A 12,308-nucleotide genomic window follows, 5' to 3' on the forward strand; every position below is an offset into this window, starting at 1 on the left:
CCAATATCCAGGCCACACTCTAGGCCAATTAAATAAGAATCTCTCAGGCAGACATCAATACATTTTATTTTATTTTAGAGAGAGGAAGAGAGAGAGAGAGAGGATTATGCACCCCAACTGGGAATTGAACCCAAAACCTGGGTATGTGCCCTGACCAGAAATTGAACCGGCCACCTTTTAGTACATGGGACAACACTCCAACTAACTGAGCCACAGTGGCCAGGGTGACATCAATACTTTTTAAAACTCTTCAGAGCAAGGGAAAAGTTGTTCATTGGTACAAAATGCTACACCTGCTGGTCCAGTTCAGTTGAGAAGTGACCGCTTCCCATTGTGGTAACATTAACATCCTCATCCTCCCAGATCTACTTCAGGTCTGTCTGTGTAACGTGGAGGCAACCTGAAGTCAGAATTCCAATGTTTGGCCAAGATTAAGACCCATTCGTGTTGAAGAGATCCAACTCTAAACATTCTTTGACATCTCCTCAATATATTTCAACAGTGCTTTGGTCAGGACAGAAGCGATACACCTGGCCTTAGGGCTCCAAACAGAAGAGCCGTCCACTCTTACAAGTAAACGGCATGGGGCACTGGAGCTGAGACTGTGTTTGCCTTTGTTCCCCCATTCACCTTCTCCTTTGGTGCTCTGTAGGAAGCAGGGCTTCCTGTGTGTAAGTAACCACTTATAAGGAAGGCTCAATCCCAACATATCCAGCTGACAAGAAATCAAATTTGGTATCAGCACTTCCAGGGGAATCATGTTCTCTCAACCCTGTTGACTCAGCTTTTTGATTACAAGATTATTTTCTACTTTCTCAGGTGGGGCTGAGAAACACAGGGGCTGGAAACACCTCAGCATCTCTCAACTCCTGTCTTCTTCTGTTGTTCATGCATACCTCATGCTTTAATAAAATCCAGAGGGTACCAAAGACCAAAACAGGCAATTCTATACACTTTTCCTACAGTTACCGTTAGTTCCTCTAGTTCCACAATCAAAACACATTTTGGACTTTTTAGATCCCAGGTGATTGTGAAAAACACTTCCCCGGATCTGAGTAACTAAAGCAGTTACATGGCTTCGGTAGATTACAAACCCCACAATGTTTAGTTTCCCTTGAGACTTATCACCAACTTTAGCTAAAAATCCAACCAACCTGAGTGAGCTGACCAAAACCTTGTGGCCATGAGGATTCTTTAATGGGGTCATTAGGAAAGGTTTCAATGGGACTTCGGTCTCCATGCCTAAAAACCTGAAAATAGATGAAGACAGCAATGTTACAAATTTTAGCCTTGGTTGCTCATGAAATCATCTGGAGTTAAAAAAAATTCTGAGGATGGACCCACCCCTAGTAATATTGTTTTAATTAGTTTGGAATTTGACCAGGGCATCACATCAGGATTTTAAAAACCTCCCCAGGTAATTCTTAGGGTAAGAACCACTGTTCTAAGGTTACAAACACTTTTCTTGTGTTTTAGGTAATGCATATAACAAGATGATTAGCCATTAGGTGGCAGGTTATCTGCACATGGAGACTAGTTTGTACACTGAACAGGACAAGAAGGAATACAAAGCATAATAAGATCACCGTATTGCAGACAAACTGATGAGAAGTATTCCTGAATTGTAGTTACAGTAATAATGATGTTAAATTTTTTTGCCTTTAATAAAATAGTGGCTATGAAATGCTACATAGAACCTGCAACCATTTTGAGCCAATGATTTGTTGGTTTTTAGGAGGTAGGGGGTAAAGGAATTGTGGTAGGGGGAGGAGAAAAACGAATTCTCAATACTTTAAGGACATACTTTGGATGTGTATACGTGTCATGCTATTTTGATTGCCCAGTTTACTCTTTGAGGAGAGCAGCCTGAACTTTTGAAACACTGGTTCTTCGATTATCATATGCTTTCCGAGCAGTATACCAAGCCGAACACAAACTATTTTATAAGCAAAAGAGAGGGCAAGAAAAACACTCAAGAAGTACAAGGCGAAGCCTACACTGATGTCAGCAAATCTATTTATTGCATTATCTGAGATTTCCTGCACTTTTTACTTGTACCACCTGGCTAAGATGCTCCGTTGAAAAGAAAGCCAGGCCCTGGCCAGTTTGGCTCAGCGGTTAGAGCATCATCAGCCTGTGGTCCAGAGAGACCTGAGTTCAGTTCCCGCTAAGGGCATGTACCTCGGTTGCAGTTTGTCCCCGGCCCTGGTTGGTCGTGCGGGTGGCAGCCACTCGATGTGTCCCTTTCACGTCGATGTATCTCTCTCTCTCTATCTTCCTCTCTCTCCCTCCCACTCTATCTGAACAAAAAATGGAAAAATGTCCTCAGGTGAGGATAAAAAATAAATACAGAAAGAAAAGAAAGCCAGGAGGCCGCTCTTTTGGAATTCTGTAAAATCGTTCAGTAGACACTGAATAAGAAAAAGTCTCAAAACTTGAGCCATCTTCGAGATGGGAGTCCAGGATAGTGAGGGAGGATTCTAAGGCCTGGGTTCTACCTCTGGTGTCTGAAGAAAACTGATCTCTTGGCCCCCTAAACCAGTGATTCTCTTTTTTATAATTTTTCTTTAGTGACTTTAGAGAGAGAGGAAGGGAGAGGGAGAGAGACAGAGACTTCAGTGAGAGAGAACATGGATTGTCCGCCTCCTGCACACCCCCTACATGGGATCTGGCCCAAAACCTGGGCATGTGCCCTGACGGGCAATTGAACTGGAGACCTCTTGGTGCATGGGTCGATGCTCAACCACTGAGCCACACTGGCTGGGTTAAACGAGCAATTTTCTTTTCTTTTTTTTTTTTTTTTATCCTCACCCGAGGACATTTTTCTATTTTTTGTTCAGACAGAGTGGGAGGGAGAGAGAGAGAGGAAGAGAGAAAGAGAAACATCGACGTGAAAGGGACACATCGTGTGGCTGCCACCTGCACAACCAACCAGGGCCGAGGACAAACTGCAACCGAGGTACATGCCCTTAGCGGGAACTGAACCCAGGTCTCTCTGGACTGCAGGCCGACACTCTAACCGCTGAGCCAAACTGGCCAGGGCTAAACCAGCAATTTTCAACCAGTGTTCTGTGACACACAGGTCAAACTTGAGAATTTTTTTTTTAATCCTCCCCCGAGGATATTTTCTCAAATATCTTCAGATAGAGTAAGGGGGGCTGGAGGGAGAGAGAGAAACATTGATGTGATAGGGGCACATCGATTGGTTGCCTCCTGCACGACACTGACCAAGGCCATGGACGAACTGCAACCGAGTTATGTGCCCTTGGCAAGAATTGAACCTGAAACTATTTGATCCATGGGCTGATGCTCTAACCACTGAGAAAAACGGCCAGGGTGAACCTTGAGAATTTTTAAAACATACAATACCTGACTATTTAGTCAGGGGCACTGACCTTTTTTCCCTTAGATTTTCAAATTAAAAAAATGACAACAGCCAACACAACAGCTGTCCATTGTAAATGAATCAAAATCATACCTATTTTTTTTTTTTTGGTCAGATGGGCAAAAAAATATATTTTTTATTGTGCCACAGAATTTTAGTAATGAGTTTATGTGTGCTGTGAGATGGGAAAGGGTGAAAATTGTTCCTCTAAACTAAAATCTCAGTAGAACTCAGCAAACAGGGCTAAAGGTGCAGTGGACCTTAAGAACTCATTTCGCTCAGGTAAGGAATTACTGTCATAAATGGTCCCCCCATGGCAGGAAGAAGGGCTGTATGTTCTCTGATGAGCACTGTCAATTATTAGTCACCAAGGGTGACTTGGTCATGACCAGAGATTACTGAGGCTAAACATGAATGCTGCTTCTCTTCTCACAATGGAAACACACTTTAGACTTTTAGATCCCAAAATAGTACATGCAAAATTCTTTCCCAGATCTGAGCAATTAAAGTTGTTATATGGTTTCAATAGATTATAAATGGCACATTGTTAGTTTCCAGGGTTTCTCAACCTCAGTACTGTTCTTTTAAATCCTCACTGAGGATATTTTCCCAGTGATCTTTAGATACAGTGGGAGGGAGTGTGGGAGGGAGAAAGAGAGAGAGAAAACATTGATGTGAAAGAGATGCATTGATTGGCTGCCTCCTGCATGACCCCAACCAGGACCAATGATTGAATCTGCAACCGGGGTACGTGCCCTTGACTGGGAATTGAACCCTCTACTCTTCAGTCCTCAGACCAATGCTCTAACTGCTGAGCCAAACCATTACTGTTGACATTTGGGTTGGGTAATTCCTTGTGAAGAGCCCTCCTGTGCCTTGTAGGATGTGTAGCGGCATCCCTGGCCTTTGCCCATGAGGTGTCTGTAGCATTCCCCACTTGTGACAACCAGAATGGTCTCCAGACATTACCAAATCACCCCCAGTTGGGGGCCACTGAGTTCGTTAAAGAGAAGTTAGATGAGATAATTTACAACATTTCCTACCAGCCTATAACCACAACAATAATTCCTCAGCATTTTTGAACCCTTGCTTCATCCTAGAAACTGTGCTAAGTGCTTTTCATACATTTAATCCTTTCATCAATTCTACAAAGCAGCTATTATTTTTATTTCACAAATGAGGAGACGGACCTTAGTTAGGTGACCTGCCCATGGTTACACAGTGTGTATGTGGTATAGCAGGGATACCAACACAAGCTGTGTCTCCAATGCCAGCATTTTTCACCTCGTGTAAGAGGCTCAGTTCTCTATGGTCAAACACTGCCCTCGGCATCGCATCAACTAAATGTGTATGATCTGGGGTATGGGGCTCTATCAACTTCACACTTTTCCTTAAGTTTTCCTCTGTGTGTGTAAGGGTGTTGCATCAGAAGAAACCAAAACCTTGATCTAAACCCCAAACTAAATGACAGAATGGCCTGGGGAGAAAAACAAGTGTGGTTCCCTTGGAGCACTGTATTTAAAAGAGCAGAGCACTAGAACATAGTCATGAGACACAGGCGAGATTTCTGACTCTGTTCTTATAGCTCAGAAATAATTGTACTCCCCTACCTTTCAGTAGGTGTTAAGGGTTTCCAAGGTAGTGGCTCAAACATGCTGGGAATTCTTTGGAAGGAGTGTTGCCCAGAAACACTTAATAAACTATCCTCCAACTCCTGGAAATCAGTGTGTGTGTGTGTGTGTGTGTGTGTGTATTACAGTGAGAAGAACAAGCCTGCACACACACACGCGCACACACAGGTGGCATTCTTGAGCTTCTGGAATTTCGCCAATTCAACCAGAGCCCTTGGACTCTGCTTAGGTGTTCTTTTAAGTGTGGTAGAGCATTCTTCTTAACTGCTGCTCTGCCAAAGTCATAGCCTCTGTTCTCAGTCCAGCGACCATACTCTATGAAACCCTTTAGAAAACTAAAAACATATTGGTACCAGTAGGACTATTCGCAGTACTAGTGGTAGTTACAATAGGAAGACATCCAAGGTAATAACCCATTATGTCTGTGCAACCCTCCATGGTTTTATACAGTCCTTTCCCCATCTCTTAATTCTTACAACCCCCTGTGAAGACAGGTCGCACTGTTGCTGCACTGAGCAAATAAGGAAACTGAGGTTCAAAGAGATCAAGTTGGCTGTCCAGATCTAATTCTCCTGATTGCCAGCCCACTGTTTTCTCCACTACATCACATTCACTTTGCCCTTTTAAATCACAGATAAATTTTTTGCCCAGAGGGTGTAGCTCAGTGTTTGAACATAGACCCATGCACCAGGAGGTCGCCAATTCCATTCCCAGTCAGGGCACAGGTTCAGGTTGTGGGCCCGATACCCAGTAGGGGGCATGCGGAGGCGGCCAATCGATGTTCTCTCTCATCTATGTTTCTGTCTCTCTCTCCCTCTACCTTCCTCTCTCTCTAAAAATCAATAAAGAACAAAAAAATTTAAATCACAGGTAATTTTTTTTTTTTAAAGACCCATGGTTTCCTGCCCCCATGAATGATCTTGCTCCATGGAGTCTGCTAACCAGATTTGGCGAGTTACATTAGGACGTGGGGACACTGAAGAGTACACCAGGGGACACCACGTCTAGCCCCTCTCCATGCCGAAGTCAATTACTTTGAAAAAAACAAAAAGTCAATCAGAATATGTTACTCGATTGCTTAGAATCATCTCATACTGGTAAAATTTATTTGGCAGAAAATTGTAAAAATATACAAAAGTAAGAGATTTTTATAATGAGCCCCACCAATGAGTTCACCAGTTGCTCCAGGAATTGTCAACTCGTGTGTGGCCAGTCTTGTTTCATTTATACCCTCTCACTCTCAGACGTTATATCCTTTCTTATTGTTCTTTGCATAAAATTCCAAGTCCTTGCACTGGCTCACACGATCCTCCCTGATCTGGCCCTATCCACCACGATATTCTCACCTTACATTTTTGCTAAACATGCTTAGCCACCGAGCCCTCGCGCTGGTCCATCTGATACAGTAAATTTGTTCCAGCCTCAGGGCACTGATGTCCTATCTGTCTCGAATGTTCTGTTTCTGCTTCTTCCCCTGGTGCACACACATACTTGGTCGATAAATTCAGATCTGCCCTGAAAAAGGCAAACTCTGTAGAGAGGCCTACCCCCACCTCCGGTTATAAAGTAATTCCTGTTCCATCTCTCTCTCATCACTGGGTTCTATTTTTATCCTTGATATTTTCTCATTTTTTATTGTGTGTGTCTGGCATCTCCTTTCTCCATAAACTCCTTGAAAACAGAATCCTTGTTGTCACAGGCACTGCTATATCCCTCAAACAGTGCTGGCACAGACACATACACACACACACACACACATACTGCTTGTTTTCATGAATATATGAATCTTGGATTGGGTCCAAGTGACCTGTTTGTGGTCTCATACCTGGTAAGTGATGCTGGAACTGAATTAATGAAAGTTTAATGTTTTCCTAGGTATGGATTTCCACTTTTATTTTAGCATATAGCATTAGAAAATTTAGAACAGTATTGGGCTGCCAGCCTGAGGAACAACTTGCCAATGTTGACTTTCCAGGAGGAGTGAGGAAGAACCCCGCAGCTTTGCCGTCCCTGGAAAAGTGTGATGACTCGCATCATTTGAGTTTGCCCAACCACAATGTGGAAGTTACCCATCCCAGTGTAGAGAAGAGGTGCTGAAGATTCGGAGGCTGTTTTCTTCAAGGATATTCTATGATTTGAGTAAGAATTTTGCAAGGTTAACCATGGAGAATGAGAAGAGCTTATACGGTGTGACTCATCATCTCTTTCTTTGTAACCTGGGTGGAATGAGAAGAAGTTTTTCTCTCTGTCTGAGATCACCTGAACTTGTGGTTTGCCCTTGCTTAGGGGCGAGAGAATGCTTTCAAATGGCTTGTCCCTATTTATGGATGGAATGATGATGTACAGATTACAGTAGGAATGTGTGGGCATATGGATGAAACAAGATTGGCCATGAGTGATAATTATTCAAGCTGGTTGATGGATACGTTGGGATTCACCACACTTATTCTCTGTATATAAATTTAAAAATAGCAATTCTTTAAGAGTTTTCTACAGTACACTCTCTGGAAAAAAGGAGGTAGATTCTGTGGTCAAATTTTAGGAAATACAGTTTACTAAATCCTTTCTTTGAAAGCCACAGTACATATTAGAATATTAAAGACTGGGGAGTCCTGCATTTAAGAGACCCTTGAATACAGTCTATACCATGTTCAATCCCCAAAGCTGATTTGAGTACTGAGACCCATTTTGCAAGTAATGTCTATTGACAACTCATCAAACTAGCTTTCTATGGGGCACACTTTAGTGAACCTGTTTTAAAAGATTATGTGGTGACTCTGTTTATGAGACAGAACAAGAATCAAGGACAGTTTCCTGCTCTTTCTGCCAAGAACAGCTTTTCAGAGTAGGGGGAGACTTATTTATTTTGGATCACAGAGGAAATGCAAGAAAACCACCTGATTATGAGGTAAACCAACACACCAAACCTCCAAGGGGAGATCTCAGCCCCAGGTGCTGGGTTTTATGCACACAACAGAAACATACATCCAGGGATTAAGGGCATGGCCTCTGGGATCATACAGCCTGGGTCCAAATCTTAGCTGTGTGACTATGGGCAAGTTGCTTAACCCCTTTGTACCTCATTTTTTCCATCTATAAAATAGGAATAAGTTGTTATTTATTTATTTATTTATTTATTTATTTATTTATTTATTTGTTGGTTTATTTTACAAAAACCTTATAGAGTGGTTGCCAGATTTAGCGAATAAAACTATAGAATGCCCGAATATTTCATGGAACATACACTAAAAAATTATTTGCTGTTTATCTGAAATTCAAATTTAACTGGGCATCCTGTGTTTTCCTGGCAACACTACTTTATAGGGTTGGGAGGATTCTGTGACACAATCCATATTGAACTCTCAGAACAGTGCCTGGCATCTAGCAAATACTCAATTAAATATTGGTTATTGTTATTAATCATACTATTTTAATCGGAGGCATTTTCTTTTTTCTGGTTCTCCTGATAATTTTCTAAGGATTTCCCTGGGTATACAATGGAAGCATTTATTGTCAAACACTCACTATCATCAATAGAAAGAAGGCAGTAATATCTTCTGGCTTAAGTCCTTGAATGGAAGTTGTCTTGTAAGGGCCAAGAAAGATATATTAAGTTACCCTTCATCTACCATTAATGGAAGGAAGATGTGGTAGGAAAAATTGTTAGCATTGGCCTTGCGTGATAATTGCTAGTATTTTTTGGCTCCAAGTGAAGTACTTCTGTAGGTTTTTCTTAGGGGAGAATTAACGTAAACTAAACAGATGTTAACCAAGAGTGGAGGGGAAGAAAGGAAATCCAGGGGACTTTGGTAGTCAAGGGAAGTTAGCCGGAGCTGTAGTAAAACAAGGAGGAGAGACTCAACCACGCGCAGTTACCCGAGAGTTCACTGTACTAACTCAAGGAGGATTACTACTCGACCTGCTTGTCACAGGTTAAGAGTGTTGGAGTGCAATTTCTGCAGTCTCTACACTTGCTTAATGCACATATTGACAAGGAACCCACGCATAGAACTAAAAGTTAGACAGGGAAATCCATGGAAGGTACAGAATGTTATACAGCTTTTTATCCAGCATGGAAAACTGATGGCTGGTGAACCATTTGTAAATAAATTGATGCTGTATTTCTCTGGTTCTCTCTCTCTCTCATTGTTGACTCATGACCTAGTAAAGATTTTTGGACTAAGAATCATGACTTGCATAAACACATGGTTATGACATTTCTTTCTGTAGAGGGAAAAGGAGTTCTGACTATACTAAGCTAACAAAATAGTAACTTTGTTTAATATTTTTTTGTTAATCCTCACCTGAGGATATTTTTTCCATTGATTTTTTTTTAGAGAGAGTGGAAGGGAGGGAGGAGGAAAGAAAGAGAGAGAGAGAGAGAGAGAGAGAGAGAGAAACATCAATGTAAGAGGCATGGATCTCCCACATGCGCCCCAACTGGGGCCAGGTATTGAACCTGAAACTCAGGTACGTGCCCTTGATGAGAAATCGAACCCATGAGCCTTTGATGAGTGGGCCGATGCTCTATCTACTGAGCCACACTGGCCAGGGCTATGTTTAATTTTAAAGTAAGTTATAAAAATAAATTATGAGTATTCTTATAGAAAGAAAATCTACTTATTTATCTTCATGTCTTCACAATCAAATAAAAAATGCGAAACAGAGAAAGAGATCTAGAGAACCCGTGAAAAACAAGAAAAGGATCAGAGGAAGAAAGACAATAAATGAAACAAATCAAAGAGAAATAGAGACAGAGAAAATCAAAGACACAAAGAAACCAAGAGATATAGAAGGATTACTTCTAGAACTGGTATGTATAGCCTTAAATCCCCTTTACTTTGCAAACTATCTATTTTTAAAACGATGCCAACAGTATATTTTCTCTTCCTGACATTATGCTTTAGGCAGCCTCCCCTTTTTTTCATAACTTGTCACACATATGGGTGGGGGAAAACATGATTTTAATGGTCAACCAAATCTATGCATCGGGAAGTCATCCTGGAATGCTTCAGACACTGTTTACAAAGACTAATTCCCTGATCAGCTGAAGGCTCTTTCATTCAGAAATGACGGCTTTTTGGTTTGCAGACCAATCATCATCAAGCTGATAAAGCTAGTTCAGCCACTGGTACTAAACAGCACCAGCTCTGGCTTCTTCTCCTGGCCCGAGCAGCTGTCAAAAGGAACCCGAGTTCAAGGCAGTTGTGAAGAAAGTGGATAAATAAATAAGATCGGCAAAGGCAAAAATAAACAAACCAAATGCCTCTGTGTCAGGACATGTTAACGCTTCACTGAGGAACTTGTGAAACCTGCTTATTCACTCTCTGGAGTTTGGTCTCCCCAACAACAAGCGTAAGGGTAAAGTGAAACCGGGCAATTGTTGTTCAGACCCTGCTGGTCAGAGTTTTTAAAGAAAAGCAACGACAAAGTTCTACTCACCAGTGTCACAAACTTCAGCTCCTTAGCTACCGCACCTGGGTCCAGCCAGAAGGAAAGCAGAAGCAAGGAGCTAAGGTGAAGGCTTGCCGCTCTGGCCACCAGGAGCGGGGCTGCTCTCATGCTGGGGACAGCTGTTGCTGGCAGGACCTAGGAGGTGCTGCTTCCCCTCCAAAAGCCATGAGAGGGGAAGCTCTTCATCGAGGATTAAAAGAGGAGGAGGAGCTGGGTGGGGCCAGGCTCCTAAATCGAGGATTAAAAGAGGAGGAGGAGCTGGGAGGGGCCAGGCTCCTAAATCGAGGATTAAAAGAGAAGGAGGAGCTGGGAGGGGCCAGGCTCCTAAATCGTAAAGTCTGCAGGTGCTTGGGGCGGGGTTTGGCACAGACAGATAATTTTGGGGCTGGGTGTAGAGAACACAGTCTTCTGGATTTAGGTTGGAACACTGAGACCCAGAGAGGGGAAAGCTGTTGCTCAAGGTCGCAGAGCTAGTTAGTTGACATTTCTTTTTGAGTTTACCTTTATCTCTACTTTAGACTTGGTTTGATACATTGTTTGCTTTATGGCTGTCACTTGGGAAAGGGATTTACCCTGACGTTGGAAACCTTAGCCCAGTCATTTTGAATCTTTTGGGAATCCAGAATTATAAGGAGTGAAATATGGAAGAAACTGCAGGGATTGGAATATTTTGGGTCTATGACCCCAGCCATGACTCCCTTTTCTAAAACTCCCTCGTAGCCTATAGAGTTATTCTTACATTGCAGAAAAGTAAGAGCAAATTCATTTTGAAAAATTTTAGTCACATGTTAGGATATCTGGGGCTCGCCTGAGGTACCTCAAAATTAGGGTTGAAAGTTTCTTTCCTAACATGACACGGTCAAAACATAACAACAAACTAACCTGTGACTCTGTATCGTCCATCACCACCCTCGGCGGTGAGCCTTACATTCTGGGTGAGTCACACACTTGCCTCTCCAGCCAAGATCTCATCTTGGAAGCTGCAAAAGAGGCGAATCCGGATGAAGGGAACTTTGCTTTCCATTTTTCTCCTCCTGTCAGCTTCAATCTCAGGCTGAAAGAGGATTTTCATCCACAGTTCTTTCCTGATGCTTCCACCGCATCAGCAGAAGAACAGTCATTTTCTTCACAACCTGCACTGACCCGGGACAGGAGGCTGTGTGCTCAACGATAGCCCAGAATGCGGCATGTGGGAGAGCTGTGGCTTCTTCCTGGGTGAGGAAAGAGGTGCGAAGCATGAATGCATGTGGTTAGGGCGAGACACTGAAGGGGACTTGTGGCCCTCTTCTTGCCATCATGTTCTCCACCTGCAAGTCCCCGCTGTCGTTTCTATTGGGTGAGATTTGGAGGAGAGAGGCACAGGGAAAGGGGTGGGCCAGGGCAGAGATGAAGTTGCCACACCGATCCCTGCTGTGTGCTGAGCAACTTGAGCGTCCACAGGCTTAGTTCTGAACCATGTGCCTTACATTGTGCCAGGTATCTGATTCTATTCAATGTCTGATTTTCTCACGATCAGCCTGGCTCCTTGTTCTCCGATCTTCTTCCCTGATACTATTCTGACTACGTCTTTAGTGCTCCCTGATGATCACTCTGGTTCTGTAACCGACCTGTGCCGTGCGGTGCTAGGTTGGATAAGCCCCACTTCTGACCCTGACCCTACTTTCTCTGTGCCACCTCCTCTGGGGATCTTTTAAGCCTTTCAAATAAGAACAACAATAATAGCAACAGCTTCTTATACAGAGAACCAGAAAAGGGATCACTTGAATTGAATACACCTCAGTTCAAACTTCATTTAAGTTGGAATAAGTGGGTGGTTTATGCTTCTGTCTCAGTCACCA

At 42.8% G+C, this 12,308-nt stretch overlaps 1 protein-coding gene across 2 annotated transcripts in view; it reads right to left on the reverse strand.

Annotated features, from left to right (window-relative positions):
- The window catches only part of ACP3 (acid phosphatase 3), a 44,315-nt gene extending 33,609 nt beyond the window's left edge, over window positions 1–10,706 (reverse strand). The window contains exons 1-2 of one of the 2 annotated variants that reach the window (XM_036267133.1): window positions 10,459–10,705; window positions 1,155–1,250 (exon numbers count right to left, since the gene is read on the reverse strand). In XM_036267133.1, the coding sequence (XP_036123026.1) occupies window positions 1,155–1,250; window positions 10,459–10,578 (216 nt within the window). In that variant the 5' untranslated portion in view covers window positions 10,579–10,705. Of the gene's footprint in view, window positions 1–1,154; window positions 1,251–10,458 lie in introns of both variants that reach the window. The other variant, XM_036267134.1, reaches the window with a different exon arrangement.
- Window positions 10,707–12,308: the final 1,602 nt, after the last annotated feature.

Source organism: Molossus molossus, unplaced genomic scaffold, assembly GCF_014108415.1.
Source record: "Molossus molossus isolate mMolMol1 unplaced genomic scaffold, mMolMol1.p scaffold_m16_p_18, whole genome shotgun sequence".
NCBI classification, from domain to species: Eukaryota; Metazoa; Chordata; class Mammalia; order Chiroptera; family Molossidae; genus Molossus; species Molossus molossus.